The 27,603-nt window shown below is 39.0% G+C and overlaps 1 protein-coding gene and 1 pseudogene across 6 annotated transcripts in view; one reads left to right on the forward strand and one right to left on the reverse strand.

The window, feature by feature from the left end:
* The window catches only part of AFF4 (ALF transcription elongation factor 4), a 122,698-nt gene that overhangs the window by 71,788 nt on the left and 23,307 nt on the right, over positions 1 to 27,603 (forward strand). For all 6 annotated transcript variants that reach the window (XM_078364840.1, XM_078364838.1, XM_078364841.1 and 3 more), the window contains 5 exons: positions 13,636 to 13,672; positions 22,583 to 22,628; positions 25,675 to 25,729; positions 26,160 to 26,197; positions 26,900 to 27,062. In XM_078364840.1, the coding sequence (XP_078220966.1) occupies positions 13,636 to 13,672; positions 22,583 to 22,628; positions 25,675 to 25,729; positions 26,160 to 26,197; positions 26,900 to 27,062 (339 nt within the window). The remainder of the gene's footprint in view (positions 1 to 13,635; positions 13,673 to 22,582; positions 22,629 to 25,674; positions 25,730 to 26,159; positions 26,198 to 26,899; positions 27,063 to 27,603) is intronic.
* Positions 11,177 to 11,266, reverse strand: LOC118151899 (U6 spliceosomal RNA; annotated as a pseudogene).

The raw sequence follows: 27,603 nt of genomic DNA on the forward strand, positions 1-27,603 counted from the left end.
AAACAACAAATCTGTCTTCGCAAGGAGTCGAGACCATGGCTTTTAAGGATTTTGGAGTGGGCTGAAGGATTAAGATCGTTGTGGTCAAAGAATGCTGGGTGAAATTATGAGATAGGTAGATGTATCTTTACAACTTTGTGTGATCTTTAAACTGGTTGGCTTCAGCTGTTCTGTGTTTAAGCAACTCTTGATTAAAAAAAAAAAAAAACTTTGTGGAAATGGGGATCCCACAGTGTTGCCCAGGCTGGTCTCAAACTCCTGGCCCAAAGCAATCCTCCTGCCTAGGTCTCACAAAGCACTGGGATGATAGGCATGAGCCATGGAGACTGTCTTGCTTAAGTGATTCTTTTTTTTTTGAAAAAGACCGCATCTTACTCTGTTACCCAGGCTAGAGTGCAGTTGCACAATATGAACTTACTGCAACTTAAGCTTCTCAAGCTCAAGTGATTTTCCCTGCCTCAGCCTCCCAAGTAGCTGGAAGTACAGGCCCTGCTACCATAACCAGCTAATTTTTGTATGTTTTAGTAGAGACAGGTTTTCACCATATTGCCCAGGCTGGTCCCAAACTCGTGATCCTTCTGCCTTGGCCTCCCAAAGTGCTGGGGTTACGGATGTGAGCTACCACACCTGGCCATAAGCAATTGTTAAACAAAAGCCTTAAGTTTCTAATGTCAGCAATTCTATCTGTAGGAACAATGGGAATGCCAGTGGTCAACTTTCAGTGGTTACAGGGAAGTAGGTCAAAGTACAGTATAATTAATGCTTAATTATAACTATATTTCTGTTCAGAATTCTGTTAAATCCTGTGAGGATGGTTTCATATCCTTGCCTCGTTTTGGCGTCTGAGTAATGATAGCCTTACAGAATGGATTGGGAAATAATTGCTTTCTCTTCCATTTTCTGCAATAGTTTGTATAGAATGGGTAATTTTTCTTTACGTATTTGTTAGAATTCACCTCTGGATATAAGCTTTCTTTGTAAGATGGATTTTAAGCAAAAATTAGACTTCTTTGGTGGCTATAGGGCTACTCATGTTTTTCTCCTTGAATGATCTTTGGTTGTTTTTATCTTTCAAGGAACTTGTCCATTTTATCTATGAATTTCCAAAGTTAACAAATTGCTGTAAGTTTTTTAAATAATATTCCCTTACACATTTAACATATGTTGTTATGATAGCACTTCTCTTATTCCTGATTCTGGTAATTTGTTTTCTTGTCTTTTTTTTATTGCCCTCACTAGAGATTGTCCGTTTTCTTGAGAGCTGCATTTTCTTTCTCTGTTGTTTCGTTTTTTATTGCACTGATTTCTGTCCTGATCTTTTACTTTTCTGATTTCTTTTGGCTTAATTTTTTTCTTTTCTTTTTTTTTTTTAATGTTGTCTCTCTCTGTTGCCCAGGCTAGAGTGCAGTGGCACAGTCTTGGCTCATTGCAACCTCTACCTCCCAGGTTCAAGCATTTTTAGTCAGTTTAAAATACCTTTTGAGGGCCGGGGGCAGTGGTTCACACCTGTCAATCCCAGCACTTTGGGAGGCCCACGTGGGTGGATAACCTGAGGTCAGGAGTTCAAGATCAGCCTGGCCAACATGGTGGATCTCCATCTCTGCTAAAAGTACAAAAATTAGCTGGTGGGGGAGGGTGGTGGCATCAGCTACTTGAGAGGCTGAGGCACGAGAATCACTTGAACCTGGGAGGCGGAGGTTGCAGTGAACTGAGATGGAGCCATTGCGCTCTGGCCTGGGCAACCTCAAAAAAAGAAAAAAACACCTTTTGATTTTGTGTTTTCTTTATTTTTTTTTTTCCAGACAGAGTTTTGCTCTTGTCCCCAGGCTAGAGTGCAGTGGCTTGATCTCAGCTCACTACAATCTCTGCCTCCTGGATTCAAGTGATTCTCCTGCCTCCGCCTCTCTAGTAGCTGAATTACAGGGGTACACCACCACATCCAGCTAGTTTTTGTATTTTTAGTACAGAGAGGGTTTCATGATGTTGGCCAGGCTGGTCTGGAGCTCCTGACCTGAAGTGATCTGCCCGCTTTGGCCTCCCAAAGTGCTGGGATTACAGGCATAAGCTACCATGCCCTTGCCTAATTTCTTGTTTTTTGGATTATTTCTAATTGTGTTTGTTTCCAAATATTTGGATATTTTCTACATATTTTGTGTTACTGATTTGTGATTTAATTCCATTATGGTAATGGATCATATGTTATATGAGATGAATCTTTTTACATCTATTGAGACTTAAATCCCAGATTATTGTCTTTTTTTGGCTAATGTTTTGTGTACACTCTAAAAGAATGTGTATTCCAGCCAGTGTGGTGGCCCATGTTTGTAATCCCAATGCTTGGCTGAGGTGGGAGGATCCCTGGAGGCCAGGAGTTTGAGACCAACTTAGGTAATATAGCAAGACCTCATCTCTACAAAAAAATCAGCAGGGCACGGTGGCAGGCACCTGTAGTCCCTTTTACTCAGGAGGCTGAAACAAGAGGATTGCCTGAGCGCAAGAGGTCAAGGCTACAGTGAGCCGTGATCATGCCACTGTACTCCAGCCTGGATGACAGAGAAAGACCCTATCTCAAAAAGAAGAAAAGAAAAGAATGCTTATTTTGCTGTTGTTGAGTGGAGTATCCTGTTAGGTTAAGTTGGCTTATGGTGTTATACTAATCTTTTATACTCTTACTCATTTTAATTCTATTCTATCAGTTATGTATTATTGAGAGGTAATCTTCAACTATAATTTGAATTTGTATGTATGTTCTTGCTTTGTTTCTTCATGCCCTCTCAAAATCTGTTTTTAGGTACATAAACACTAAGGATTGTTACCTCTTAATGAATTGAGCCTTTATTATTATGAAATGACCCCTTTTAAACCTGATCATATTCTTTACTATAAAATTTACTTTCATATTAACATGACCAGCTCCAGCTTTCTTTTATTTAATATTAGTATGGTATACTTCCTTCCAACCTCTTGCTTTTAACCTATTTATGTTCTTATATTTAAAATGCATTTCTTTTAGGTAGTATATTATTTTGTTGTGCTTTTTAAACATAATCTGACACTCTGCTCTTTAATAAGGGTGTTCAGACCACTTACATTTAATGTGATTATTGATATAGTTGGGCTTAAATCTACTATCTTGCTTTTTGATTTCTGTTTGTCTCATCAGGTTTTTTTTTTTTTTAACAGCCTCTATCTGCAAGTGATTTTATACCATCCTTTTCTACTGTATGAAACCCTATTATCATTATACTTGCATTTCTCCTCTCCTAGAATCTGTATTATCTGTATTATTCTTGTTTGTGTTTTACTCCCACGTAAGGTATAAATGGCACAATGTTACTATTTTTTTATTTAAACTATCTATTTAATCTTTTAGGCTGGGTGCAATGGTTCACACCTATAATCCCAGCATTTTGGGAGTCCAAGGAGGGAGGATCACTTGAGTCTAGGAGTTTGAGACCAGTCTCAGCAACATAGTGAGACCCTGTTTCTACAAAAAAATTAAAAAATTATCTGAGTGTGGTAGTATGTACTTGTGGTCCCAGCTGCTCAGGAGGCTGATATGGAAAGATAGCTCAAGCCCTAGAGATCTTGGCTGCAGTGAGCCATGATCACACCACTGCACTCCAGTCTGGGTGGCAGTGAGACCCTGTCTCAAAATAATCAAATAAATACACTATTATCTCTTTCTTTCTTTCTTTCTTTCTTTCTTTCTTTCTTTCTTTCTTTCTTTCTTTCTTTCTTTCTTTCGTTCTTTCTCCTCCTTTCCTTTCCTTTCCTTTCCTTTCCTTTCCTTTCCTTTCCTTTCCTTTCCTTTCCTTTCCTTTCCTTTCCTTTCCTTTTCTCCTTTTCTCCTTTTCTCCTTTCTCCTTTCTCCTTTCTCCTTTCTCCTTTCTCCTTTCTTTCTCCTTTTTCTCCTTTTTCTCCTTTCTCCTTTCTCCTTTCTCTGTTACCTAGGCTGGAGTGCAGTGGTGCAATCTTGGCTCGCTGCAGCTCTGCCTCCCCAGTTCAAGCAATTCTTCTGTCTCAGCCTGTGTAGTAGCTGGGATTACAGCGATTGCCACCCTGCCCAGCTACATTTTTTTTTTTTTTGCATTTTTAGTAGTGGTGGGGTTTCTGCATGTTGGCCAGGCTGGTCTCAAACTTCCTGACCTCAGGTGGTCTGCCCGTCTCTGCCTCCCAAAGTGCTGGGATTACAGGCGTGAACCACCATGCCTGGCCCATTTTACTTCTGTCTGGAGGACTTTTAAAAGTATTTCTTTGAGTACTTTAAATAAATCTTTATTTTACTTTTCCATTTTTATTTTATTTTTTAAAGTGTTTTTGTTGGCTATAGAATTCTAGGTTGAGGATCTTACCCCACTGTCTGCCAACTTGCATTGTTTCTGATATGTACTTTGATGTCATTCTTTTCTTTCTTTATATGCAAGGTGTCCTTTTTTGGGGAGAGCGAGGACGCGTTGCCTTTAAACTTTTAATCATTGCTTTTAATTTGTTCAGTTATGATATGTCCTGATATAGTTCTCTTTATCTTTTTTGTGCTTGGGGTTTGTTCAGCTCCTTGAAACTTTGGTCTTACGGTTTCCTTCAAATTTGGGTAATTTGCTTTAATTACTCAAAAAACTTTTTTTATCTTCTCCTTCCCTTTTTTCTTCTTCAAGGACTCCAATTACATGTATATTAGGCCCCTCAAAGTTGTCCCAGGGTTTACTAATGCGGTGTTCTTTTTCCTTCTTTTTTTTTGCTGGGGATTCTCCTATTTTATTGCTCCATTTTGGATGGTTTGTATTGCTGTGTCTTCAGGTTTGCTAATCTGTTGTTCTGTGATGTCTAATCTACTGTTAGACATTTAATATGTATTTTATGTTAGACATGTTTTTATCTATGCAAATTTGATAATGCTTATGTATTTATTAAACAGATACTTATTAACTTTTTACTGTATTTCTGGCTTTAGATTTGACAATTTGTTGTTTATTAACAAAGATTTTTAGTAGAAAGATGAGGATAAAAGACTAATTGTATACTAGTCTCAAAAGATCAGAAGAGGTGTCTTTAGAAGCATTTTTTTTAAAGCACCCTGATTGCCCACAGACCCAGGGCCAGGCCATGTGGGGCTGCACCAGGGCTAGAAAAATTTACTGTAAAAAGGAACAGAGAATGTGGTACCAAGAACTGTGTGGTGATGTCAGGGGAGTGTTTTTATAAGATGAAGATATTTTGTTATATGCTGATGGTTTAGTAGAAAGGGAAAAACAAATGATCCATGGGAAAGAGAGCAGGTAACCTTAGGAAATCTTCACAAGAGTGGTTGATTTTCAGTGCCCAAGTAGAGCGGAGTAGCTTTAGAATAGAGTACCACTACTTCACTGGCACCAGAGGGAATCAGAGAATATGTGTATAGTTGGGGATAGCTTGGGAGATTTTCCAGTGATAGTTTAAAGAACATTAAAGATTTTGTTTGCCTTTGCACTTATTCACCATATGTTTGGAACAACCTCCAGCAGTGTTCTTGACACTGGAGATAGAACACTGTACAATTTAAATGTTTTTGGTTTAACTACGATGGGTATTTAAAGAGCATAGGAAAATGCTGTGCCAATGCTTAGAATAGTTCTGGCATGAAGTAGCTTTTCAATGAATGTTTGGGTACATATACTGAGGTTATAGTGTTTAGATTTTGGTGTTTGTGAGACACCTCAGTTAGCTGCTGACTGTTGCTTAAGCTTATCTCGTTCTCTGAATTTCAGTGGGTACAACAACTTTATGTATAATATACCTAAAAGCTCTGTGTGATACTTGTCCAGTGAGAGAACAGAGAAGGGAGAAAGTTGTTATACCTAGGGAATTTGGGATTAGCATCCTACAGGAAGTGATACTGTTCTTTACCTAGGTGCTTCACAAATCTTTATCTTACCATCTTCTCCTTCCCATCTCCTTCCCTCTTTTCCTTCCCCTTCCATATGCCACTATTGATACAGGGGCTGCTTTAACAGGAACTATAAAAAGGAGCCCAGGACAAGGCAAGAGTAATGGTACAAGTGCAGTTTATGCACAGTTATACTGTTGCAGCAATACAGAAATGTCTGGAACTGTGGAATATCTTCAACTCAGATATAAAATCATGCTCTGTACAATATGTTCTGTAATGAAATGAGGAGTGACTCTGAATATTTTTTACGCTAACATAGAAGTTATTTCATCATGTCAGTTATTTCACTTAAAAATGAGTTAGACACCTCTCTCTTTTCATCTCTCTCTGTCCCTCTCTCTCTCATACATGCACACACATACAAACCACCACCAAATATGCCATATGTCTTTTTGTAATGTATTTTTAAAAAATTAATTAAACACCCTCTCTCTTCAGAGTAAAGATGATGTTGGCTGAGTGTGGTGGCTCATGCCTATAATCCCAGCACTTTGGGAGGCCAAGGTGGGCCCAAGATCACCTGAGATCAGGAGTTCAAGACCAGCCTGGGCAACGTGGAGAAACCCCATCTCTACTAAAAATACAAAAATTAGCCAGGTGTGGTGGCACGCACCTATAATCCCAGCTACTTGGGAGGCTGAGGCTGGAGAATCACTTGAACCCAAGAGGCAAAGGTTGCAGTGAGCAGAGATTACGCCATTGCACTCCAGGCTGGGTGACAACTATGAAACTCCATCTCAAAAAAAAAAAAAAAAAAAAAGACAGTGTTTTAACAATGAATAAAGTAACTACTTCCATAAAAAATATACTCGAATTAGGAATATAACACTTAAAAAAATATTGTCATTGTTTATGTATTTTTAGTTTTTTGTTACCAATAACCATGGTTACTAAAGTGCAAACTTTAAAGAGCTGAATAAAAAATTCTATTCGGTGGATTGAACCTATTTGCTAAAAATATTAAAATGCAACCTTTTAATTAATTTTTCTAAATGATTTATACCAGAGAGCGTGGAAATCTAATTCAACTTCAGTAGAATCCTTTACATGATGTGCAGGACTGAAAGTTTGGTACTATGATTTAATAAGCATAGTATTTCTTCCATGAGTATAACTATATCTTTGTGGCATCTATTGAAACCAGATGTCAAAAGTCAGTCTTAGTCATACCTTTGTTTTTTTTTTTTTTACAGTCCAGAGGTCTTTTATTATTTTTTTAAACACCTATTATGCCATGAATTCATAGGGAATAGGTTCCAGCAGCTCAGGCTCCTTCCCATTGGTTCTCACAAAGTGTGCTTCTCTGGGTGGAGCAGGTTGGCGCTTCAGTTGAACCCAGGTACCTTTCTCTTTGGCTTCTTTCTTTTTCTGATCATTTTCCTTCACACATTTTAGGAAGCTATCTCAGCTCTTAGAGTGCTTGATGTGCTCAATACGTACTTTAATTCTCTTGGCAAGAATCTTGCCCTTAACTTGTTTGTTTGCAACAATGCCAACAGCATGCTGGGTAATATTGTAGACTCTTCCAGTTTTGCCATGATAACATTTGTGGGGCATTCCTTTTTGAACAGTACCCATTCCCTTGATGTCTACAATATCACTTTTCTTTTAGATTCACATAGACATGGCCAAAGGAACAACTCTATGTTTTCTAAAAGGCTCAGAGAACATACATCAAGTGCCTCTCCTCTTTCCCTTTGTGTTCGTCATTTTGGCGAATTACTGGAAGATGGCGGTTCTGGCTGAAAGGCTTAGTCATACCTTTGAAGTGTTACATTTTTGTGTGTAAGAACGGTTTTTGTTGTCATTCATAAATATAATTTAAAAATTTAAAATGTTAATTTTTATCTTATACATATGTTAAGTAGTAATGCATACTCTGTACATATTTTGGAGATACAAATGGGAAAATTTCTTAGTAATAGAGTACATGATAAAAAGCCTGAAGAAAAACTTGTTTAAACTACAGCATCTACTGGTACTACTACTCTAGTAACCTCATTTTGTATCCTTAACACCATCCTAGCTTTCATAAACCTGTTCTCCACTTAGTAGGTGAGATGGTCTTCACAATATGCAGATATAGTTGCGTGACTCTTCTGCTTAGTAAGCTGCACACACACAGGTCTTTAATATGGTCTACAAGGTCTGTAAACTGTGTGATGTAGTGTTTTAGGTATCAGTCTCATGTCTTACCACTCTTCCACCTGTACTTTTTCCTCTCTGTGGGCTGCCTCTAAGTTCCTTGTACTAGCTGTGCTCTTCCTTTTAAGCTGGCGTTACACATGTTTTCTCTCTCCCTACGACACTTAGCCTATCTCCTCCTTTCCCAGTTTATTTCCTACATATCCTTCAAACTTCAATCTGAATGGCAGGTCCTTCAGGGAATCCTTTGGTCATCTTGCTGGCTAGATCTCGATCTTGATCTCGATCTCTCTCTCTCTCTCTCTCTCTCTCTCTCTCTCTCTCTCTCTCTCTCTCTCTCTCTCTCTCTCTCTCTCTCTCTCACACACACACACACACACACACACACACAATTACAAACTCAATATAATTCTGTGTATTCACCCTTTATTGTACTTATCACAGTTGCCATTTTACTTTGATTTGCATGAGTATTTGCAAAGGTAGTCATATTGACGTTCAAATAGGTGTTAAGCTCCTTGGGCACAGGGCCTTTGTCAGTTTTTGCTTATTCTGTTTTCTTAGTACTTTGATGCATGAGTGTGATGCCAGGGAGTCTGGGTTTCATACTAGGAAAAAACAAAGAGTCATTGGAGGTTCTACAAAAAGTAGACAAGCAGTGATGACACATACTAAGACTTGGGCTGTAGAAGGGTAAACTGGAGGCTATAGTTGAGTGAAGGAGAAAGACTAGAGCCAGGAAGATCCATTAGAGGGCCACTGTAGGTAAAAAAGATGAGGACCTGAGTCTTTCCAGTTCAGTTGGTCTTGCCTTTGGTGGGTTTAAGAGACAGAATCTAGTATTCTTTGGGGACTTTGTCAGAGATAAGACAAAGAAATCAGAGATTACTTGGAATATAGGGCTAATAACTTTTAGGCCATTCACCAAGTAAATGAATATTAGACAATAAGCAATTCAAGGGGGTAAAGGAATCTTCGTTTTATTTTACTTTTATTATTTGTACAGATGGGGTCTTGGTATGTTGCCCATGCTGGTCTTGAGCTCCTGGCATCAAGTGATTCTTCCACCTTAGCCTCCCAGAGTATTGGGATTACATGCATAAGCCACCATACGAACCCTGGAATGTTCATTTTATTTATTTATTATTTTTTTAAATTGCATTTTAGGTTTTGGGGTACATGTGAAGAACATGCAAGATAGTTGCATAGGTACACATGTGGCAGTGTGATTTGCTGCCTTCCTCCCCTTCACCTATATCTGGCATTTCTCCCCCTGCTATCTCTCCCCAACTCCCCACCCCCCGCTGTCCCTCCCCATTCCCCCCAACAGACCCCAGTATGTAGTGCTCCCCTCCCTGTGTCCATGTGTTCTCATTGTTCAACACCCTCCTGTGAGTGAGAACATGCAGTATTTCATTTTCTGTTCTTGTGTCAGTTTGCTGAGAATGATGTTCTCCAGGTTCATCCAATGTCCCTACAAAGGACACGAACTCATCGTTTTTGATGGCTGCATAATATTCCATGGTGTATATGTGCCACATTTTCCCTGTCCAGTCAGTCTATCATCGATGGGCATTTGGGTTGGTTCCAGGTCTTTGCTATTGTAAACAGTGCTGCAATGAACATTCATGTGCATGTGTCTTTATAGTACAACGATTTATAGTCCTTTGGATATATACCCAGTAATGGGATTGCTGGGTCAAATGGAATTTCTATTTCTAGGTCCTTGAGGAATCACCACACTGTCTTCTACAATGGTTGAACTAATTTACACTCCCACCAGCAGTGTAAAAGTGTTCCTATTTCTCCACATCCTCTCCAGCATCTGTCTCCAGATTTTTTAATGATCGCCATGCTAACTGGCGTGAGATGGTATCTCAATGTGGTTTTGATTTGCATCTCTCTGATGACCAGTGATGATGAGCATTTTTTCATATGTTTGTTGGCCTCATGTATGTCTTCTTTTGTTAAGTGTCTGTTCATATCCTTTGCCCGCTTTTGAATGGGCTTGTTTGTTTTGTTCTTGTAAATCTGTTTTAGTTCTTTGTAGATTCTGGATATCAGCCCTTTGTCAGATGGGTAGACTGCAAAAATTCTTTCCCATTCTGTTGGTTGCGCATTCACTCTAATGACTGTTTCTTTTGCCGTGCAGAAGCTGTGGGGTTTCATTAGGTCCCATTTGTCTATTTTGGCTTTTGCTTTTGGTGTTTTGGTCATGAAGTTCTTGCCTACTCCTATGTCCTGGATGGTTTTGCCTGGATTTTCTTCTAGGGTTTTTATGGTGTTAGGTCTTATGTGTAAGTCTTTAATCCATCTGGAGTTAATTTTAGTGTAAGGTGTCAGGAAGGGGTCCAGTTTCTGCTTTCTGCACATGGCTAGCCAGTTTTCCCAACACCATTTATTAAACAGGGAATCCTTTCCCCATTGCTTATTTTTGTCAGGTTTATCAAAGATCAGATGGTTGTAGATGTGTGGCATTGCCTCCAAGGCCTCTGTTCTGTTCCGTTGGTCTATATCTCTGTTTTGGTACCAGTACATGCTATTTTGATTACTGTAGCCTTGTAGTATAGTTTGAAGTCCGGTAGTGTGATGCCTCCTGCTGTGTTCTTTTTGCTTAGAATTGACTTGGCTATGTGGACTCTCTTTTGGTTCCATATGAAGTTTAAGGTGGTCTTTTCCAGTTCTGTGAAGAAGGTCATTGGTAGCTTGATGGGGATAGCATTGAATCTGTAAATTACTTTGGGCAGTATGGCCATTTTCACGATATTGATTCTTCCTAACCATGAACATGGAATGTTTCTCCATCTGTTTGTGTCCTCTCTTACTTCGTTGAGCAGTGGTTTGTAGTTCTCCTTGAAGAGGTCCTTTACGTTCCTTGTTAGTTGTATTCCTAGGTATTTTATTCTCTTTGTAGCAATTGTGAATGGCAGTTTGTTCTTGATTGGGCTCTCTTTAAGTCTGTTATTGGTGTATAGGAATGCTTGTGATTTTTGCACATTGATTTTGTATCCTGAGACTTTGCTGAAGTTGCTTATCAGTTTCAGGAGATTTTGGGCTGAGACGATGGGGTCTTCTAGATATACTATCATGTCATCTGCAAAAAGAAATATGGAATGCTTCACTGTATAGAACGCTTCACTAATCTTCTCTGTATTGTTCCAATTTTAGTATATGTGCTGCTGAAGTGAGCACGGAATTGTCATTTTAAACAGAAAAGTCACAAAAGTGACCTCTTGCCTACTGCTCTAGTTACAGTTTTTTAACAGCAGTACTGAGATGCAATTCACTTACCATGTGATTCACCTGCTTCAAGTGTAGAGTTCAGTAGTTTTGAGTTTATTTGTTAATCATCAAAAGAAACTGTACCTTTAGCTGTTATCCCTCTTTCCCTTTATCCTCCTTCCCACCCTTAAGCAACAACTAATCTACTCTATCTCTATAGATTTCCCTGTTGTAAACATTTTATATAAATAGGATAATGTAGCATGTGGTCTTTTGTGACTGGATTTTTTCACTTAACATTATGTTTTCAAGATTCATCTAAGTTGTAGCATGTAACAGTACTTCATTCCTTTTTATGGCCAGATACAATTCCAGTATATGGATGTATGTCACATTTTGTTCATACATTCTTCAGCTGTTGGGCATTTGAGTTGTTTCCACGTTTTTGACTATTATGAATAATGTTGCTATAAACACTTATGTAGAAGTGTTTGTGTGGACATATGTTTACATTTTGTTTGGTTATATACCTAAGAGTGGAATGTCTGGGTTGTCTGGTAACTGTTAAATTATTTGAGGAACTGCCAGAATGTTTCCAAAGTAGCTGCACCATTTCACATTCTCACCAGGGTTCTGATTTTTCCACATCTTTGTCAACATTTGTTACATCTGTCTTTTTGATTCTAGTCATCCTAGTGGGTGTGAAGTGAAATCTCTTTGTAGGTTTGATTTGTATTTCCCTGATGACAAGTGTGAGACATCTTTTCATCTGCTTATTGGCCATTTACATGTCTTCCTTGGGTAAATGTTTATTCCGGATCTTTTCCTGCTTTTTAATTGGATTGTCTTATTATTGAATTGCAAGGATACTGTGGATACTAGCCCCTTATCAGAGATATCATTTGCAAATATTTTCTCTCATTCTGTCATTTCACTTTTTTGATAGCATCATTTGAAGCACAGAAGTTCTTAATTTTAATTAAGTCCAGTTTTTCTTGCCAAATCCCAGGTCATTTCGATTTGGCACTGTTTTCTTCTAAGGATTTTATAGCCCTAGCTTTTACATTTACAGGTCTTTGGTCCATTTTGAATTAGTTTTTTTATATGGTATGATATAAAGTCCCAGCTTTATTTTGCCTACGGCTATTCAGTTTTCCCAGCAGTATTAAGAGGATGCCATGTAATGGTCTTGGCATCCTCTTGGAAAATCAGTTGACTGTAGAAATAAGTTTTTAATGTTTTTTAACAGCAGAACTATATTTTAGCTTTCTTATTAGTTGGATTGTTCTTTCACAGACAATTCTGTAACTAAAAGAAGATTATGCTTGTTTTTAAGTAGGCTTTTAGGAATATTTGTGTAATTTTAGTGCTACATCTTTTACCCAGACTTAATTTTGAGAAATGCATAATTTGTACATATGGAACAGCTGTTCTGGTCATGAAAATTGAGTTTGGAAAGCCATGTTTTACTGAGGGTGATATTTTGGTTTCTTGCTATTGGTGCTTCCTGAGTGCCAGCCACTATGCTGTTATAGGGCTTACATGGAAGTATATGACCATCTCTTCTTCAAGTTGCTAATGTGTATAAAATATTGGGAGCAGGGAGAAGGAGGTAGTAAAATGATAAGGAAATATTCATATGGGGTTTTTTAGTCTATAAAAGTGGTGGGTTTTTTGTTTGTTTGTTTGTTTTTTGAGATGGAGTCTTGCTCTGTCGCCAGGCTGGAGCGCAGTGGCATGATCTCGGCTCACTGTAACCTCCACTTCCTGGGTTCAAGTGATTCTTCTGCCTCAGCCTCCTGAGTAAGCTGGGACTACAGCCACGTGCCACCATACCCAGCTAATTTTTGTATTTTTTAGTAGAGCTCGGGTTTCACCATATCGGCCAGAATGGTCTTGATCTCCTGACCTCGTGATCTGCCCACCTCGGTGTCCCAAAAAGGTGGTATGCTTTTAATGAATAAAGGTTATGCTGCTGTTTTCACCTAGTACACTGTCTTCAGTATTACTTTTAGTTTTAAATAAAATGTTTTCTTAAAAGCAAGAATTTTAAATTGAATTTACTTTCTAAAGGGCTCCAAATAAGGATATGACTACAATGGATGCTGCTGAAATAATTGAATGATAAAGATTATTAGTTACTTAATTCTTTTTGTATTAATCTCTGGGAAAATCCGTTATTGATCACAAAATTGCCAAAGCTGATCAGACAGGATCATTATATTCTTTCTGTGCTTTTTCAAGTACTTGAAGTGTTTTTATGTAATTTAAGCATTCTTCATGAATTAACCTTTCTCTTTTAGTGTCACTTTGTATAATACTATGTTCGTTTTTCTTAGGATTCTCAGCAGTCCAATTTTGGCCCTGGAGAACAAAGTGAGTATTTCTTTCCCTCTTGGTTTTTCAAATTAAGCTATTTATTGAACTTTCAGTTTTCATGGTCATACCATATATAATGTTAATAGTAACTTTACATGTCATATCTTTTTTCATTTTTCTTTTACTTTCTTTTTTTTTTTTCTTATTAGGAACTTTTATTTTTCCCAAATGAAGCATGGTTTTACATCTTCATAGCTGTTCCAACTTTTAAAATTATCCAGCATGTTTCTGAATTTAACAGGTTTTAATTTCTTTCTTTCTTTATTATTATTTTTTATTGAATTTTAGGTTTTGGGGTACATGTGCAGAACATGCAAGATAGTTGCATAGGTACACACGTGGCAGTTTGATTTGCTGTCTTCCTCCCCTTCACCCACATCTGGCATTTCTCTCAATGCTATCACTCCCCAACTCCCCCACCGCTGTCCCTCCCATATTCCCCCCAACAGACCCCAGTGTGTAGTGCTCCCCTCCCTGTGTCCATGTGTTCTCATTGTTCATCACCCGTCTATGAGTGAGAACGTGCGGTATTTCATTTTCTGTTCTTGTGTCAGTTTGCTGAGAATGATGTTCTCCAGATTCATCCATGTCCCTACAATGGACACGAACTCAACGTTTTTGATTGCTGCATAATATTCCATGGTGTATATGTGCCACCTTTTCCCAGTCCAGTCTTATCATCAATGGGCATTTGGGTTGGTTCCAGGTCTTTGGTATTGTAAACAGTGCTGCAATGAACATTCGTGTGCATGTGTCCTTATAGTAGAATGATTTATAGTCCTTTGGATATATACCCAGTAATGGGATTGCTGGGTCAAATGGAATTTCTATTTCTAGGTCCTTGAGGAATGGCCACACTGTCTTCTACAATGGTTGAACTAATTTACACTCCCACCAGCAGTGTAAAAGTGTTCCTATTTCTCCACATCCTCTCCAGCATCTGTTGTCTCCAGATTTTTTAATGATCGCCATGCTAACTGGCGTGAGATGGTATCTCAATGTAGTTTTGATTTGCCTTTCTCTAACGGCCAGTGATGATGAGCATTTTTTCATATGTTTGTTGGCCTCATGTATGTCTTCTTTTGTAAAGTGTCTGTTCATATCCTTTGCCCATTTTTGAATGGGCTTTTTTGCTTTTTTCTTGTAAATCTGTTTTAGTTCTTTGTAAATTCTGGTTATCAGCCCTTTGTCAGATGGGCAAATTGCAAAAATTTTTTTCCCATTCTGTTGGTTGCGCATTCACTCTAATGACTGTTTCTTTTGCCGTGCAGAAGCTGTGGGGTTTCATTAGGTCCCATTTGTCTATTTTGGCTTTTGTTGCCAATGTTTTTGGTGTTTTGGTCATGAAGTCCTTTCCTACTCCTATGTCCTGAATGGTTTTGCCTGGATTTTCTTCTAGGGTTTTTATGGTGCCAGGTCTTATGTTTAAGTCTTTAATCCATCTGGAGTTAATTTTAGTGTAAGGTGTCAGAAAGGGATTCAGTTTCTGCTTTCTGCACATGACTAGCCAGTTTTCCCAACACCATTTATTAAACAGGGAATCCTTTCCCCATTGCTTGTTTTTGTCAGGTTTATCTGAGATTGTACGGTTGTAGATATGTTGTGTTCCCTCCGATGCCTCTGTTCTGTTCCATTGGTCTATATCTCTGTTTTGGTACCAGTACCATGCTGTTTTGATTACTGTAGCCTTGTAGTATAGTTTGAAGTCCAGTAGTGTGATGCCTCCCACTGTGTTCTTTTTACATAGAATTCACTTGGCTACGCAGGCTCTCTTTTGGTTCCATATGAAGTTTAAGGTGGTTTTTTTCCAGTTCTGTGAAGAAGGTCATTGGTAGCTTGATGGAGATAGCGTTGAATCTGTATATTACTTTGGGAAGTAAGGCCATTTTCACGATATTGATTCTTCCTAACCATGAACGTGGAATATTTCTCCATCTGTTTGTGTCCTCTCTTATTTCGTTGAGCAGTGGTTTGTAGTTCTCTGTGAAGAGATCCTTTACGTTCCTTGTTAGTTGTATTCCTAGGTATTTTATTCTCTTTGTAGCAATTGTGAATGGCAGTTTGTTCTTGATTGGGCTCTCTTTAAGTCTGTTATTGGTGTATAGGAATGCCTGTGATTTTTGCACATTGATTTTATATCCTGAGACTTTGCTGAAGTTGCTTATCAGTTTCAGGAGATTTTGGGCTGAGACGATGGGGTCTTCTAGGTATACTATCATGTCGTCTGCAAATAGAGACAATTTGGCTTCCACCTTTCCTATTCGAATACCCTTTATTTCTTTTTCTTGCCTGATTGCTCTGGCTAGAACTTCCAGTACTATATTGAATAGGAGTGGTGAGAGAGCGCATTCTTCTCTAATGCCGGATTTCAAAGGGAATGCTTCCAGTTTTTGCCCATTTGGTATGATATTGGCTGTTGGTTTGTCATAAATAGCTTTTGTTATTTTGAGATACATTCCATCAATACTGAGTTTATTGAGGGTTTTTAGCATAAAGGGCTGTTGTATTTTGTCAAATGCCTTCTCTGTGTCAATTGAGATAATCACATGGTTTTTGTTTTTGATTCTGTTTATGTGGTGAATTACGTTTATAGACTTGCATATGTTGAACCAGCCTTGCATCCCCGGGATGAATCCTACTTGATCATGGTGGATAAGCTTTTTGATGTGCTGTTGCAATCGGCTTGCCAGTATTTTATTGAAGATTTTTGCATCTGTGTTCATCATGGATATTGGCCTGAAGTTTTCTTTTCTTGTTGCGTTTCTGCCGGGTTTTAGTATCAGGATGATGTTGGTCTCATAAAATGATTTGGGAAGGATTCCCTCTTTTTGGATTATTTGGAATAGTTTCAGAAGGAATGGTAACAATTCCTCTTTGTGTGTCTGGTAGAGTTTGGCTGTGAACCCATCTGGATCCGGGCTTTTTTTTTGTGGTAGGCTCTTATTTGCTGGCTCAATTTCAGATCTTGTTATTGGGCTATTCATGGTTTCGACTTCTTCCTGGTTTAGGCTTGGGAGGACACAAGTGTCCAGGAATTTATCCATTTCTTCCAGGTTTACTGGTTTATGTGCATAGAGTTGTTTGTAATATTCTCTGATGATGGTTAGAATTTCTGTGGAATCTGTGGTGATTTCCCCTTTATTGTTTTTTATTGCATCTATTTGGTTATTCTCTCTTTTCTTTTTTATTAATCTGGCTACTGGTCTATTTTGTTGATCTTTTCGAAAAACCAGCTCTTGGATTTATTGATTTTTTTTGAAGGGTTTTTCATGTCTCTATTTCCTTCAGTTCTACTCTGATCTTAGTTATTTCTTGTCTTCTGCTAGGTTTTGAGTTTTTTTTATCTTGATCCTCTAGCTCTTTCAGTTTTGACAATAGGGTGTCAGTTTTGGATCTCTCCACTGTTCTCATGTGGGCACTTATTGCTATATATTTTCCTCTAGAGACTGCTTTCAATGTGTCCCAGAGATTCTGGTATGTTGTGTCTTCATTCTCGTTGGTTTCGAAGAACTTCTTTATTTCTGCCTTCATTTCATTGTTTATCCAGTCAACATTCAAGAGCCGGTTGTTCCGTTTCCATGAAGCTGTGTGGTTCTGAGTTAGTTTCTGAATTCTGAATTCTAACTTGATTGCACTATGGTCTGAGAGACTGTTTGTTATGATTTCAGTTGTTTTGCATTTGCTGAGGAGTGATTTACTTCCAAGTATGTGGTCAATTTTAGAGTAGGTGTGATGTGGTGCTGAGAAGAATGTATATTCTGTGGATTTGGGGTGGAGAGTTCTGTAGATGTCTATCAGGTTTGCTTGTTCCAGGTCTAAGTTCAAGTCCTGGATATCCTTGTTAATTTTCTGTCTGGTTGATCTATCTAATACTGACAGTGGAGTGTTAAAGTCTCTCACTATTATTGCGTGGGAGTGTAAGTCTTTTTGTAAGTCGTTAAGAACTTGCCTTATATATCTGGGTGCTCCTGTATTGGGTCCCTATATATTTAGAATCATTAGCTCTTCTTGTTGTATCGGTCCTTTTACCATTATGTAATGTCCTTCTTTGTCTCTTTTGATCTTTGTTGCTTTAAAGTCTATTTTATCAGAGACTAGAATTGCAACTTCTGCTTTTTTTTGCTCTACATTTGCTTGGTAAATCTTCCTCCATCCCTTTATTTTGAGCCTTTGTGTGTCCTTGCTTGTGAGATGGGTTTCCTGGATACAGCACACCGATGGGTTTTGGCTTTTTATCCAATTTGCCAGTCTGTGTCTTTTGATTGGTCCATTTAGCCCATTTACATTTAGGGTTAATATTGTTATGTGTTAATTTGATCCTACCATTTTGATGCTAGCTGGCTGTTTTGACCATTAGTTGATGCAGATTCTTCATTTTGTTGATACTCTTTAACATTTGGTATGTTTTTGGAGTGGCTGGTACTGGTTGTTTCTTTCTATGTGTAGTGCCTCTTTCAGGAGCTCTTCTAACGCAGGCCTGGTGGTGACAAAAATCTCTGAGTACTTGCTTGTTCGCAAAGGATTTTATTTTTCCTTCACTTATGAAGCATAGTTTGGCTGGATATGAAATTCTGGGTTGAAAGTTTTTTTCTTTAAGGATGTTGAATATTGGCCCCCACTCTCTTCTGGCTTGTAGGGTTTCTGCCGAGAGATCTGCTGTGCGTCTGATGGGCTTCCCTTTGTGGGTGACCCAACCTTTCTCTCTGGCTGCCCTTAGCATTTTCTCCTTCATTTCAACCCTGGTGAATCTGACGATTATGTGCCTTGGGGTTGCTCTTCTTGCAGAGTATCTTTGTGGTGTTCTCTGTATTTCCTGGACTTAAATATTGGCCTGCCTTGGTAGGTTGGGGAAATTTTCCTGGATAATATCCTGAAGAGTATTTTCCAGCTTGGCTTCATTCTCTTCGTCACATTCAGGTACACCTATCAAACGTAGAATAGGTCTCTTCACATAGTCCCATATTTCTTGGAGATTTTGTTCATTTCTTTTTTCACTTTTTTCTCTTATCTTGCCTTCTCATTTTATTTCATTGAGTTTATCTTCGACCTCTGATATCCTTTCTTCTGTTTAGTCAATTCAGCTGTTGAAACTTGTGCATGCTTTGCGAAGTTCTCGTGTTGTGTTTTTCAGCTCCATCAATTCACTGATATTCCTCCTTAGCTGTCCATTGTTGTTATCATTTCCTCAAATCTTTTTCAAGGTTCTTAGTTTCTGTTCTTTAGCTCACGGAAGTTTCTCATTACCCACCTTCTGAAGTCTGACTCTGTCATTTTATCACACTCATTCTCTGTCCAGGTTTGTTCCCTTGCTGGTGAGGAGTTGTGGTCCCTTGTAGGAGGCAAGGTGTTCTGGTTTCGCGTGTTTTCCTCTTTTTTTATGCTGGTTTCTTCCCATCTTAGTGGATTTATCCACCTGTTGTCTGAGTAGTTGCTGATTTTCCAATTGGGTCTCTGAGTAGACGTCCAGATTGTTGATGATGAAGTATTTCTGTTTCATAGTTTTCCTTCTAACAGTCTGAACCCTCTGCTCTAGGACTGCTGAGGTCCACTCCAGGCCCTGCTTGCCTGGGAAACACCTGTAGCAGCTGCGGAACAGTAAGGGTTGCTACCAGTTTTTTCTTCTGCTATCTTTGTCGCAGAATGATGACCGCCAAATGTCAGTCTGATCAGTCCTTTGTGAGGTGACTCTTTGGATATAGTGGGGTCAGGGAGCTACTTGAGGAGATAGTCTGTACTTTATAGGAGCTCAGATGCTTAGCTGTGAGCTCCACTGTTCATTCAGAGCTGCTGGGCAGGTCCATTTAAGTCTGCTGCAGCAGAACTCATAAAACCCCTTTTTTTCTCCTCAGGTGCTCTGTCCCAGGGAGTTAGGGCTTTATTTATGAGTATTCTTAGCACTGTCCTGCCCTGCAAGGAGGCAGTCTAGTCACTGCCTGCCTGCAGAGGCTATACTGAGCTGCTCTGGGGTCTGCCCTGCTGCCGTGGGCTCCGCCCTGCTGCCGTGTGTAATTCCCTGCAGTCCTGTTTATATGGGTGTGGTTCGAACTGCCGTGGCAATGGTGGCCTGCCTCTGTAATGGCGGACTCTTTCTGTTTTGGTGGGTTGCCTTGGCAATGGCAGGCTGCATCAGCACTGGCACAGTACCTCTGTAGGGGTGGAGTGCCTCCGTAATGGTGGACACCCCTCCCACACCGAGCTGCACTGTCCTGGGTTCAGCTGTACTTGCCGTGAAACTCTCAACCCCAAGGGTTTCCAATTGCAGTTTTTTTTGTTTGTTTGTTTTTGCGGGGTTGGGACCCACCAAGCCTGATCACCTGGCTCCCTGCCTCAGAGCCCTTTTTTAAGTTGAACAGTTGACTCTCTCCCAGGTGTTCCAGTCGCCTGCTGAAAGGGCGCTGGGATCTGTGTGATGTCCTGTGTGGCGACCCACTGCGCCGGCTGAAACAACATCGCTGCCTGGGAATCTCCTGGCCTGGCTTTATGTTTAAGTCCCATTTAATCAGATGTATGTGCTAATCTGCCTTCCCAGATCTTCAATTGCTGGTTTAGCAGGGCAACCAGACCAGTGTATTTTGTACGGAGTGCTGCCGCGCTGCAGCGCCGGCCAAAACAGCTGCGCTGGCGACCCGTGGGGCTCCTACACCTGGGAATCTCCTGGTCTGTGGGCAATAAAGATCCATCTGGAAATATGCCATCCATTAACCCTCTGCGATTTCACTGGGAGCTGCAATCCTTAGTTGCTCCTACAGCGCCATCTTCTCTTCTCCCCACCTTTCTTTTTTTTTTTTCTGGAATGTAGTGGTGTGGTTGTAGCTCACTGCAGCCTCCATCTCCAGGGCTCAAGTGATCCTCCTGCCTCATCCTTCTGAGTAGCTGGGACTTTGGGAACATGCCACTATGCCTGGCTGATTTTTTAAATTTTTCATAGAGATAGAGTCTCACTGTGTCGCTCAGGCTGGTCTCAAACTCCTGAGCTCAAGTGATCCACCCACCTCGCCTCCTAAAATGTTGGGATTAATGGCATGAGCCACATGCCCTCATATCCTAATTTTTATGATCTAATGAGTAGTAATGGGTTGAGCTGAAAAATTGTTATGCTTTAAAAAATTCAAGAACTGTAGGTCATTGGAGATCAATATACACTACTTTTGTTAAGTATTTGAACTAATAGTTAGTAAATACAATTTGATGGGCACCTTGTAAACTCAAGAGTCATTCTTTCTTTTAACTTTCTTCATGAAGATGCTTGGTTCTATGATGGTAAAATGCCATACAGGAAGGTGTCATTTTATTTAGCTGACCATGGCTCTTTTCTTCTTATATCTGTACATTCCTTGTTTATTATTCCCTGGTTTTCTGATCTGGGTAGAAAGTCTTCTGCCTGCATACCCTCACCTTTGCCCTTACTCTTTTGTCCTGTCAGAAGAACTTCTAGGGAAGATAGTCTTAAGGAATTCAAATATGGTCCCAAGAGATGGTGGTTGTGTAGACTGAGAGTGGTAAGATCAGGAACCATTGCAAATGTTTGGGCGTCACCATATACCTTGGTAACAAAATAGGTATTCTTTTTGCCAAGAGCAGTAACTTCTTAATTAAGGTAGATTTATAGTAGTCATAAGGTATTTTAGGAAATGAAAATGTGGGACTTTTTGATCCTTGATTTTTTATCTCCAGTGATCTTAATGCAGAGGTAAAACTAGAAGAATACCTCTTTTGATGTATGCTTTTCTTTATCAATATATTCGTTTCTTAGTTCCACCTTAAAGGTTGTAGCTGCAGGAAAAAGGGACCTGACATTGTTAATATGCAGAAAATAGCTAGATGTAGGCCAGAAAATTTACATTTTTCTCTCTTCTTTTTATTTCCTTTTTCTTGGCTTGTTTTTTTCTAGTCATCATCTTTTAAGAATATTTAGTCCTTCTACTCCTCTCCCATTCTCTTTCCCAAAAGCTGTTCACAAATGGGATTATAAGCTGCCTCTACTCATTATTACTTTGTGTTTTTCACTTCGTTTTAGAGCTATTTCTATATCAGCATAAAGCTCTAGCTCATTCTTTTAACCTTATACTTGTGTTATAATATGAAAGTATCTGGCTGGGAACGGTGGCTCACGCCTGTAATCCCAGCACTTTGGGAGGCCGAGGCGGGCAGATCATGAGGTCAGCAGTTCAAGATCAGCCTGGCCAATATGTCGAAATCCCGTCTCTACTAAAAGTACAAAAATTAGCCAGGTGTGGTAGCGGGTGCCTGTAATCCCAGCTACTTGGGAGGCTAAGACAGGAGAATCGCTTGAACCCGAGTCGGAGGTTGCAGTGAGCCAAGATTGTGCCATTGCACTCCAACCTGGGTAACGAGCAGGCATAATTTATTTCACTATTTATCATAATTTATTGCCAAGAACAGTAACTTCTTAATTAAGGTAGATTTATATTAGTCATAAGGTATTTTGGGAAATTATGCTTTCTTTATCTCTATATCCAATTTCTTAGTTCCACCTTAAATATTGATGGACATTTTTTTTTCCAGTTTTTGCTGTTACACACTGTGCTATGAAAACATTCCCCTGTGTGTGTGTTTGTGTGTGTTTCTCAAGATTATACCTGTAACGTAATTCCTTATATTAGAATTACTAAGTTAGTTAGCAGTATAGTTATATTATATTACCAGATTGCCCTCCAAGAAGATAGTGTGCATTTACAGTCCTACCGGCAACATGAATGCATGCTTATTTCCCCTGTAGTCACCAGTACCTCATATTATTGGGCTTGATGGTGATACCTGTTTGGTGGATGAAGAACTATATTTCATTGTTTGATTTACATTTATTTGAGGGTAGATATTTTATGTAGACATTTTACAGTCTAAATAGCCATACTTTAGTTGCTCACGTCATTGTTTTTGTTCCAGAAAGATATAATCCTTCTAAAACTTCAAATGGGCACCAGTCTAAATCGTAAGTTTATTGCTTAATAAGTTTCATGTTTATCATTTTTATAAAAGTTACCTGTAATATCTGAGATTTGTTTGTTTGTTTGTTTGTTTGGAGACGGAGTCTCGCTCTTTCGCCAGGTGGGAGTGCAGTGGCGCAATCTCGGCTCACTGCAACTTCTGCCTCCCGGGTTCAAGCATTTCTCCTGACTCAGCCACCCAAGTAGCTGGGACTATGGGCGCACGTCACCAAGCCCAGCTCATTTTTGTATTTTTAGTAGAGACAGGGTTTCATCGTGTTGGCCAGGATGGCCGTGATCGCTTGACGTCGTGATCCGCCCGCCTTGGCCTCCCAAAGTGCTAGGATTACAGGCGTGAGCCACCACGCCCGGCCATATCTGGGTATTTTTAACAATACTTAGAAATATTGAGGCTGGGCAAGGTGGCTCACGCCTGTAATCCCAGCATTTGGCAGGCCAAGGCTGGTGGATCACATGAGGTCAGGAATTCGAGACGAGCCTGGCCACTGTGGTGAAACCCCTTCTCTACTAAAAATACAAAAAATTAGGCAGGCTTGGTGGCGAGTGCCTGTAATCCCAGCTACTTGGAAGGCTGAGGCAGGAGAATCACTTCAACTTGGAAGGCTGAGGTTGTAGGGAGCTGAGATTGCACCGCTTTACTCCAGCCTGGACCACAGAGTGATACTTGGTCTCAAAATTAAAAAATAAAATAAATATTGATCTTTTAAGGCATGAGCATGCAAACTTTTATGTAAAGGGTCAGTTAGTGAAATATTTAGGCTTTCAGAGCCACATAGTCTGTGTTTTAACTGCCCAGCTCTGCCACTGTAATATTAAAGCAGCTGTAGACCATATTCCAGCCACACTCTTTATAACAATGTGGCAGGTTGGATTTGGCTTGTGGTCACAGTTTGCCTGCCTCTGCTCTGAGATAATTTTTTTTTCTCATTTTAGAGTTGTATGTGTATGTTTTTGTGTGTATATTCCTAATTTGTATTTAGTAAAGAAGTCATAAAATAGAAAAAGACATGATTTTTCTTTAAGCCAAGCCCTTCATTTAACCACTAGATTAAGTAACAAACGTAGTTTGAATTGTCTTTAAGTTTTCCTATTTTTATTTTGTTGGTAGATCCAGGAATATATTTTTTTAAATGTAACAGGGTAATGTATTGGATGAAAATAAATTCCAGCTTAAAAAATGAATTCCTGAGACTGCAAGTTAACTCAGTGATTAAAGTTCTAAAGAAACAGTGACTATAGTGCCAGCTTTCTATGCCACAGTCAGAAACTACTGTGATGACCCTAGCCTGGCAGCACTTCAACTGAATATAAGAACTAAGAATGAAAATACATGAACACGAGAAGCAACGCCCCCCACTGAAAAATTCAAATTATATTTCTGTTACCATATTTATTTGTATGTAAAGAACTGCTCTGTACTTACATATTTGTGCCTATCACTTTGGTTGCTAAGGGAACAAAAGTGTGTGTACGGCCTTGAGTAGTCTGCTAAAAGCTTTGACATATTCACATGTGTAAACAAGTTCATTGAGCTGCCATTATTAAATCATAAGGGCCGAGAGAATTCAGAGTAAGTACATTTCCTTAGAGGAAAATCAGTCATAGAGATAGATGTACTCAGCCCTTGCCTGAAAGAAAACTCTTTTTTCCTGTTCGATTTAATTGGGCCTGTTTTAAAAATCATCTGGTTACTTCATTTCAAGGTGATCTTTTATATGTAATATTTTGAACTTAGGGTCAGATACAGAAATGTAGGTTAAGCTTTGATGGGGAAATTACAAGTAGTTATTAGAGGGAAAGAAGATTTCCTTCCCACTGATTGGAGATAGTCATAAAATTTTAAGAAAGGTAATGGAATTACTGGTAATGAGAAATTAGACCTTTTTCTAGTTTTAGTTCTCCCTAAGCTTCGTATTAATTTTTCCTCCTCTGTAAAAAGACAAGGAATGTTTTGTGGGCTGTGTGGAAAATTTTAAGTTTAATTGTTTTGATTTTACAGCTTTAATTTTACTTTCAAAAACAAATTCCAGAAACTGTTAGCTTTTAGTATTTGTGTATGTGTTTTAATTGATTTGAATTTTGCTCAAGGGTGATTCTGGAACTTGGATGGTTTATTTTTTATTTTGTTTTTGAGACAGAGTCTTGCTCTGTCGCCCAGGCTGTAGCGCAGTGATGGGATGTCAGCTCACTGCAACCTCCAGCTCCCAGGTTCAAGCGATTCTCCTACCTCAATCTCCTGAGTAGCTGGAATTACAGGCATTCACCACCACCCCCAGCTAATTTTTGTATTTTCAGTAGAGATGAGGTTTTACCATTTTGGCCAGGCTGGTCTCACTCCTGACCTCAGGTGATTTGCTCACCTCAGCCTCCCTAAGTGCTGGGATTATAGATGTGAACCACTGCACCCAGCCAGAACTTAGGAGTTTTAAAAACATATGCATAGTCATTGCTGCTATATAGCCAAGGCTTTTACCTGAAATTTTTATTTATAGAGGGCAATTTCTTTCATAGCAAGGCATTTATGAAGTAAAACTTTGGCTTAGGAAACTGTGCTGGTTTTCACATTTACCCAGTTGTCAACAGTTATGCTAACCTCTCTTTGTGGAACATAGGGTACAAAGAAAGAATTGCTTGATGCTTTCATTTTGTCTTCCTTCTTTTTAGGACTTATATCTCTGTAGTGGATTGTTGGGTATGGCTGTGTTAATTTTTAATAATGAATATGTGTGTGCACGATTAGGGGAAAAGTTAGAGATTACAGAACTGAATATGAGAGTTTATAGAAAGTTGCTTTTGTTTAATTAGAAAAAGTGAATATTTTATTCATGGGAAGGTTAGAGCTTATGAGATAGTTAAATTCCTCCATTCTCAATTTTGAGACTGAATCAAACCGGATAGAATAAGACTTATGGGTGTTTTGTTTTATGGTTAAATTTTTGGTTACCACAGTGATAGTTTCTAGAATTTAGTACTTTGGCATACCATGTAAACTGTTCCAAAAATAATAATCCTTTCTGCCTTTTCTCTTAGTATGTTAAAAGATGACTTAAAACTAAGCAGCAGTGAAGACAGTGATGGGGAACAGGTATGTCTACTATTTGCCAGTCTCAAACAGTATTTTCATTGTATCTTATAAAAATGATAATTGAATAATGCATTTATTACTTAAAATAAGTTTCTTCTTATAAGCTTTCTGACACTGGAATGTTGTAGTTTTCCTCTCTGTATTTAGATCTCCATTTTTTTCTTATTTTTTTTTAATTGGGTTTTCCTCACATTTATTATGGATCAGAACATACTCATGAAGCAGTAGATCATTGACAGCAATAACTATTAACAAAGCTTTTGATCTTATACTGGCAATTCAGTTACTATTTAGGTAAAAACAGTATAAGTGTTAATTAAGCATTGTTGCATAGAGAATCCAGTTTTTTTTGTTCAGTTCAGATATTCACACTAAGCAAATAGAATACTGTTTATTCATTCACAGATTCCTTCTTATGCTTTAATTTTAGGATTGTGATAAGACAATGCCAAGGAGCACACCTGGAAGGTGAGCATCCTTTTCTTTACTCTTTTATTGGTAAGAGTTGGATCAGCCTGATAACAGTGTAGGGATATAAGTTGCTTTATAAGTAAATATCAGTTTTGATAGTGGTTGTACAACTCTGTAAATTAACTAAAAATAATTGAGTTATACACTTAAAGTAGGTGGTTTATATATTATACCTCAAACTGTTTTTAAAAGGTAAGAATAGCTAAGCAGCACATCAGAAACTTTTAAAAGGAATTATTCATTTCATTTACAGTGAAGTTCAGGATTCATAAAATTATAACAGTCTAACAAATAGTAAACATTTTAAAGAGAGTTGTGGCTGGGTGTGGTGGCTGACACCTGTAATTCCAGCACTTCAAGAGGCCAGGGCAGGCATATCACCTTGGTCAGAAGTTTGAGACCCGATTGACCAATATGGTGAAACTCTGTCTCTACTAAAAATACAAAAATTAGCTGGGCATGGTGGCAGGTGCCTGTTGTCCCAGCTACTCAGGAGGCTAAGAGAAGAATTGCTTGAACCCGGGAGGTGGAGGTTGGAGTGAGCTGAGGATCATGCCACTGCACTCCAACCTGGGTGACAGAGTGAGACTCCGTCTTGAAAAACAAAACAAAACAAGAAAGTTGGTTGTCAGATTTGGATGTTTTCCTGTTGGCAATGTAAAATAAACTTTGGACATTTGTATGTTTCATCTCTTTTAGTAACTCTGAACCTTCACACCATAATAGTGAAGGAGCAGATAACTCCAGGGATGATTCTAGTAGCCACAGTGGATCTGAAAGCAGCTCTGGATCTGACTCAGAGAGTGAAAGTAGTTCCAGTGACAGTGAGGCAAATGAGCCATCCCAGAGTGCATCTCCTGAGGTGAGACAGAGAGAGGGGCTACCTTCCATAGGCCCTCTCAGGATTCTTGGTGATATCCATTTAAGACCTAATTTAACTGAGGCGGGTGGATCACGAGGTCAAGAGATTGAGACCATCCTGGTCAACAAGGTGAAACCTTGTCTCTACTAAAAATACAAAAAATTAGCTGGGCATGGTGGCGCGTGCCTGTAATCCCAGTCACTCGGGAGGCTGAGGCAGGAGAATTGCCTGAACCCAGGAGGCGGAGGTTGCGGTGAGCCGAGATCGTGCCATTGCACTCCAGCCTGGGTAACAAGAGTGAAACTCTGTCTCAAAAAAAAAAAAAAAAAAAAAAAACGGGCCTGATTTAAATATAAAAGGTAAAGGAAAGACGATTCCATATTCTGACAAAAAGAAATTGTACTGTTTACCTTGGAGGAAACATATGGTTCCTTGTTGTTTGAGGAAATTTGGTCTAGATTAGGAACTGCTTGACATCATATTACAGGTCACTAAAATATTGTGTATCTTTAGTTTGGTCTTTATTTTTATGATTCAACAT

The sequence above is a fragment of the Callithrix jacchus genome, chromosome 2, assembly GCF_049354715.1.
Source record: "Callithrix jacchus isolate 240 chromosome 2, calJac240_pri, whole genome shotgun sequence".
Lineage (NCBI taxonomy): Eukaryota > Metazoa > Chordata > Mammalia > Primates > Cebidae > Callithrix > Callithrix jacchus.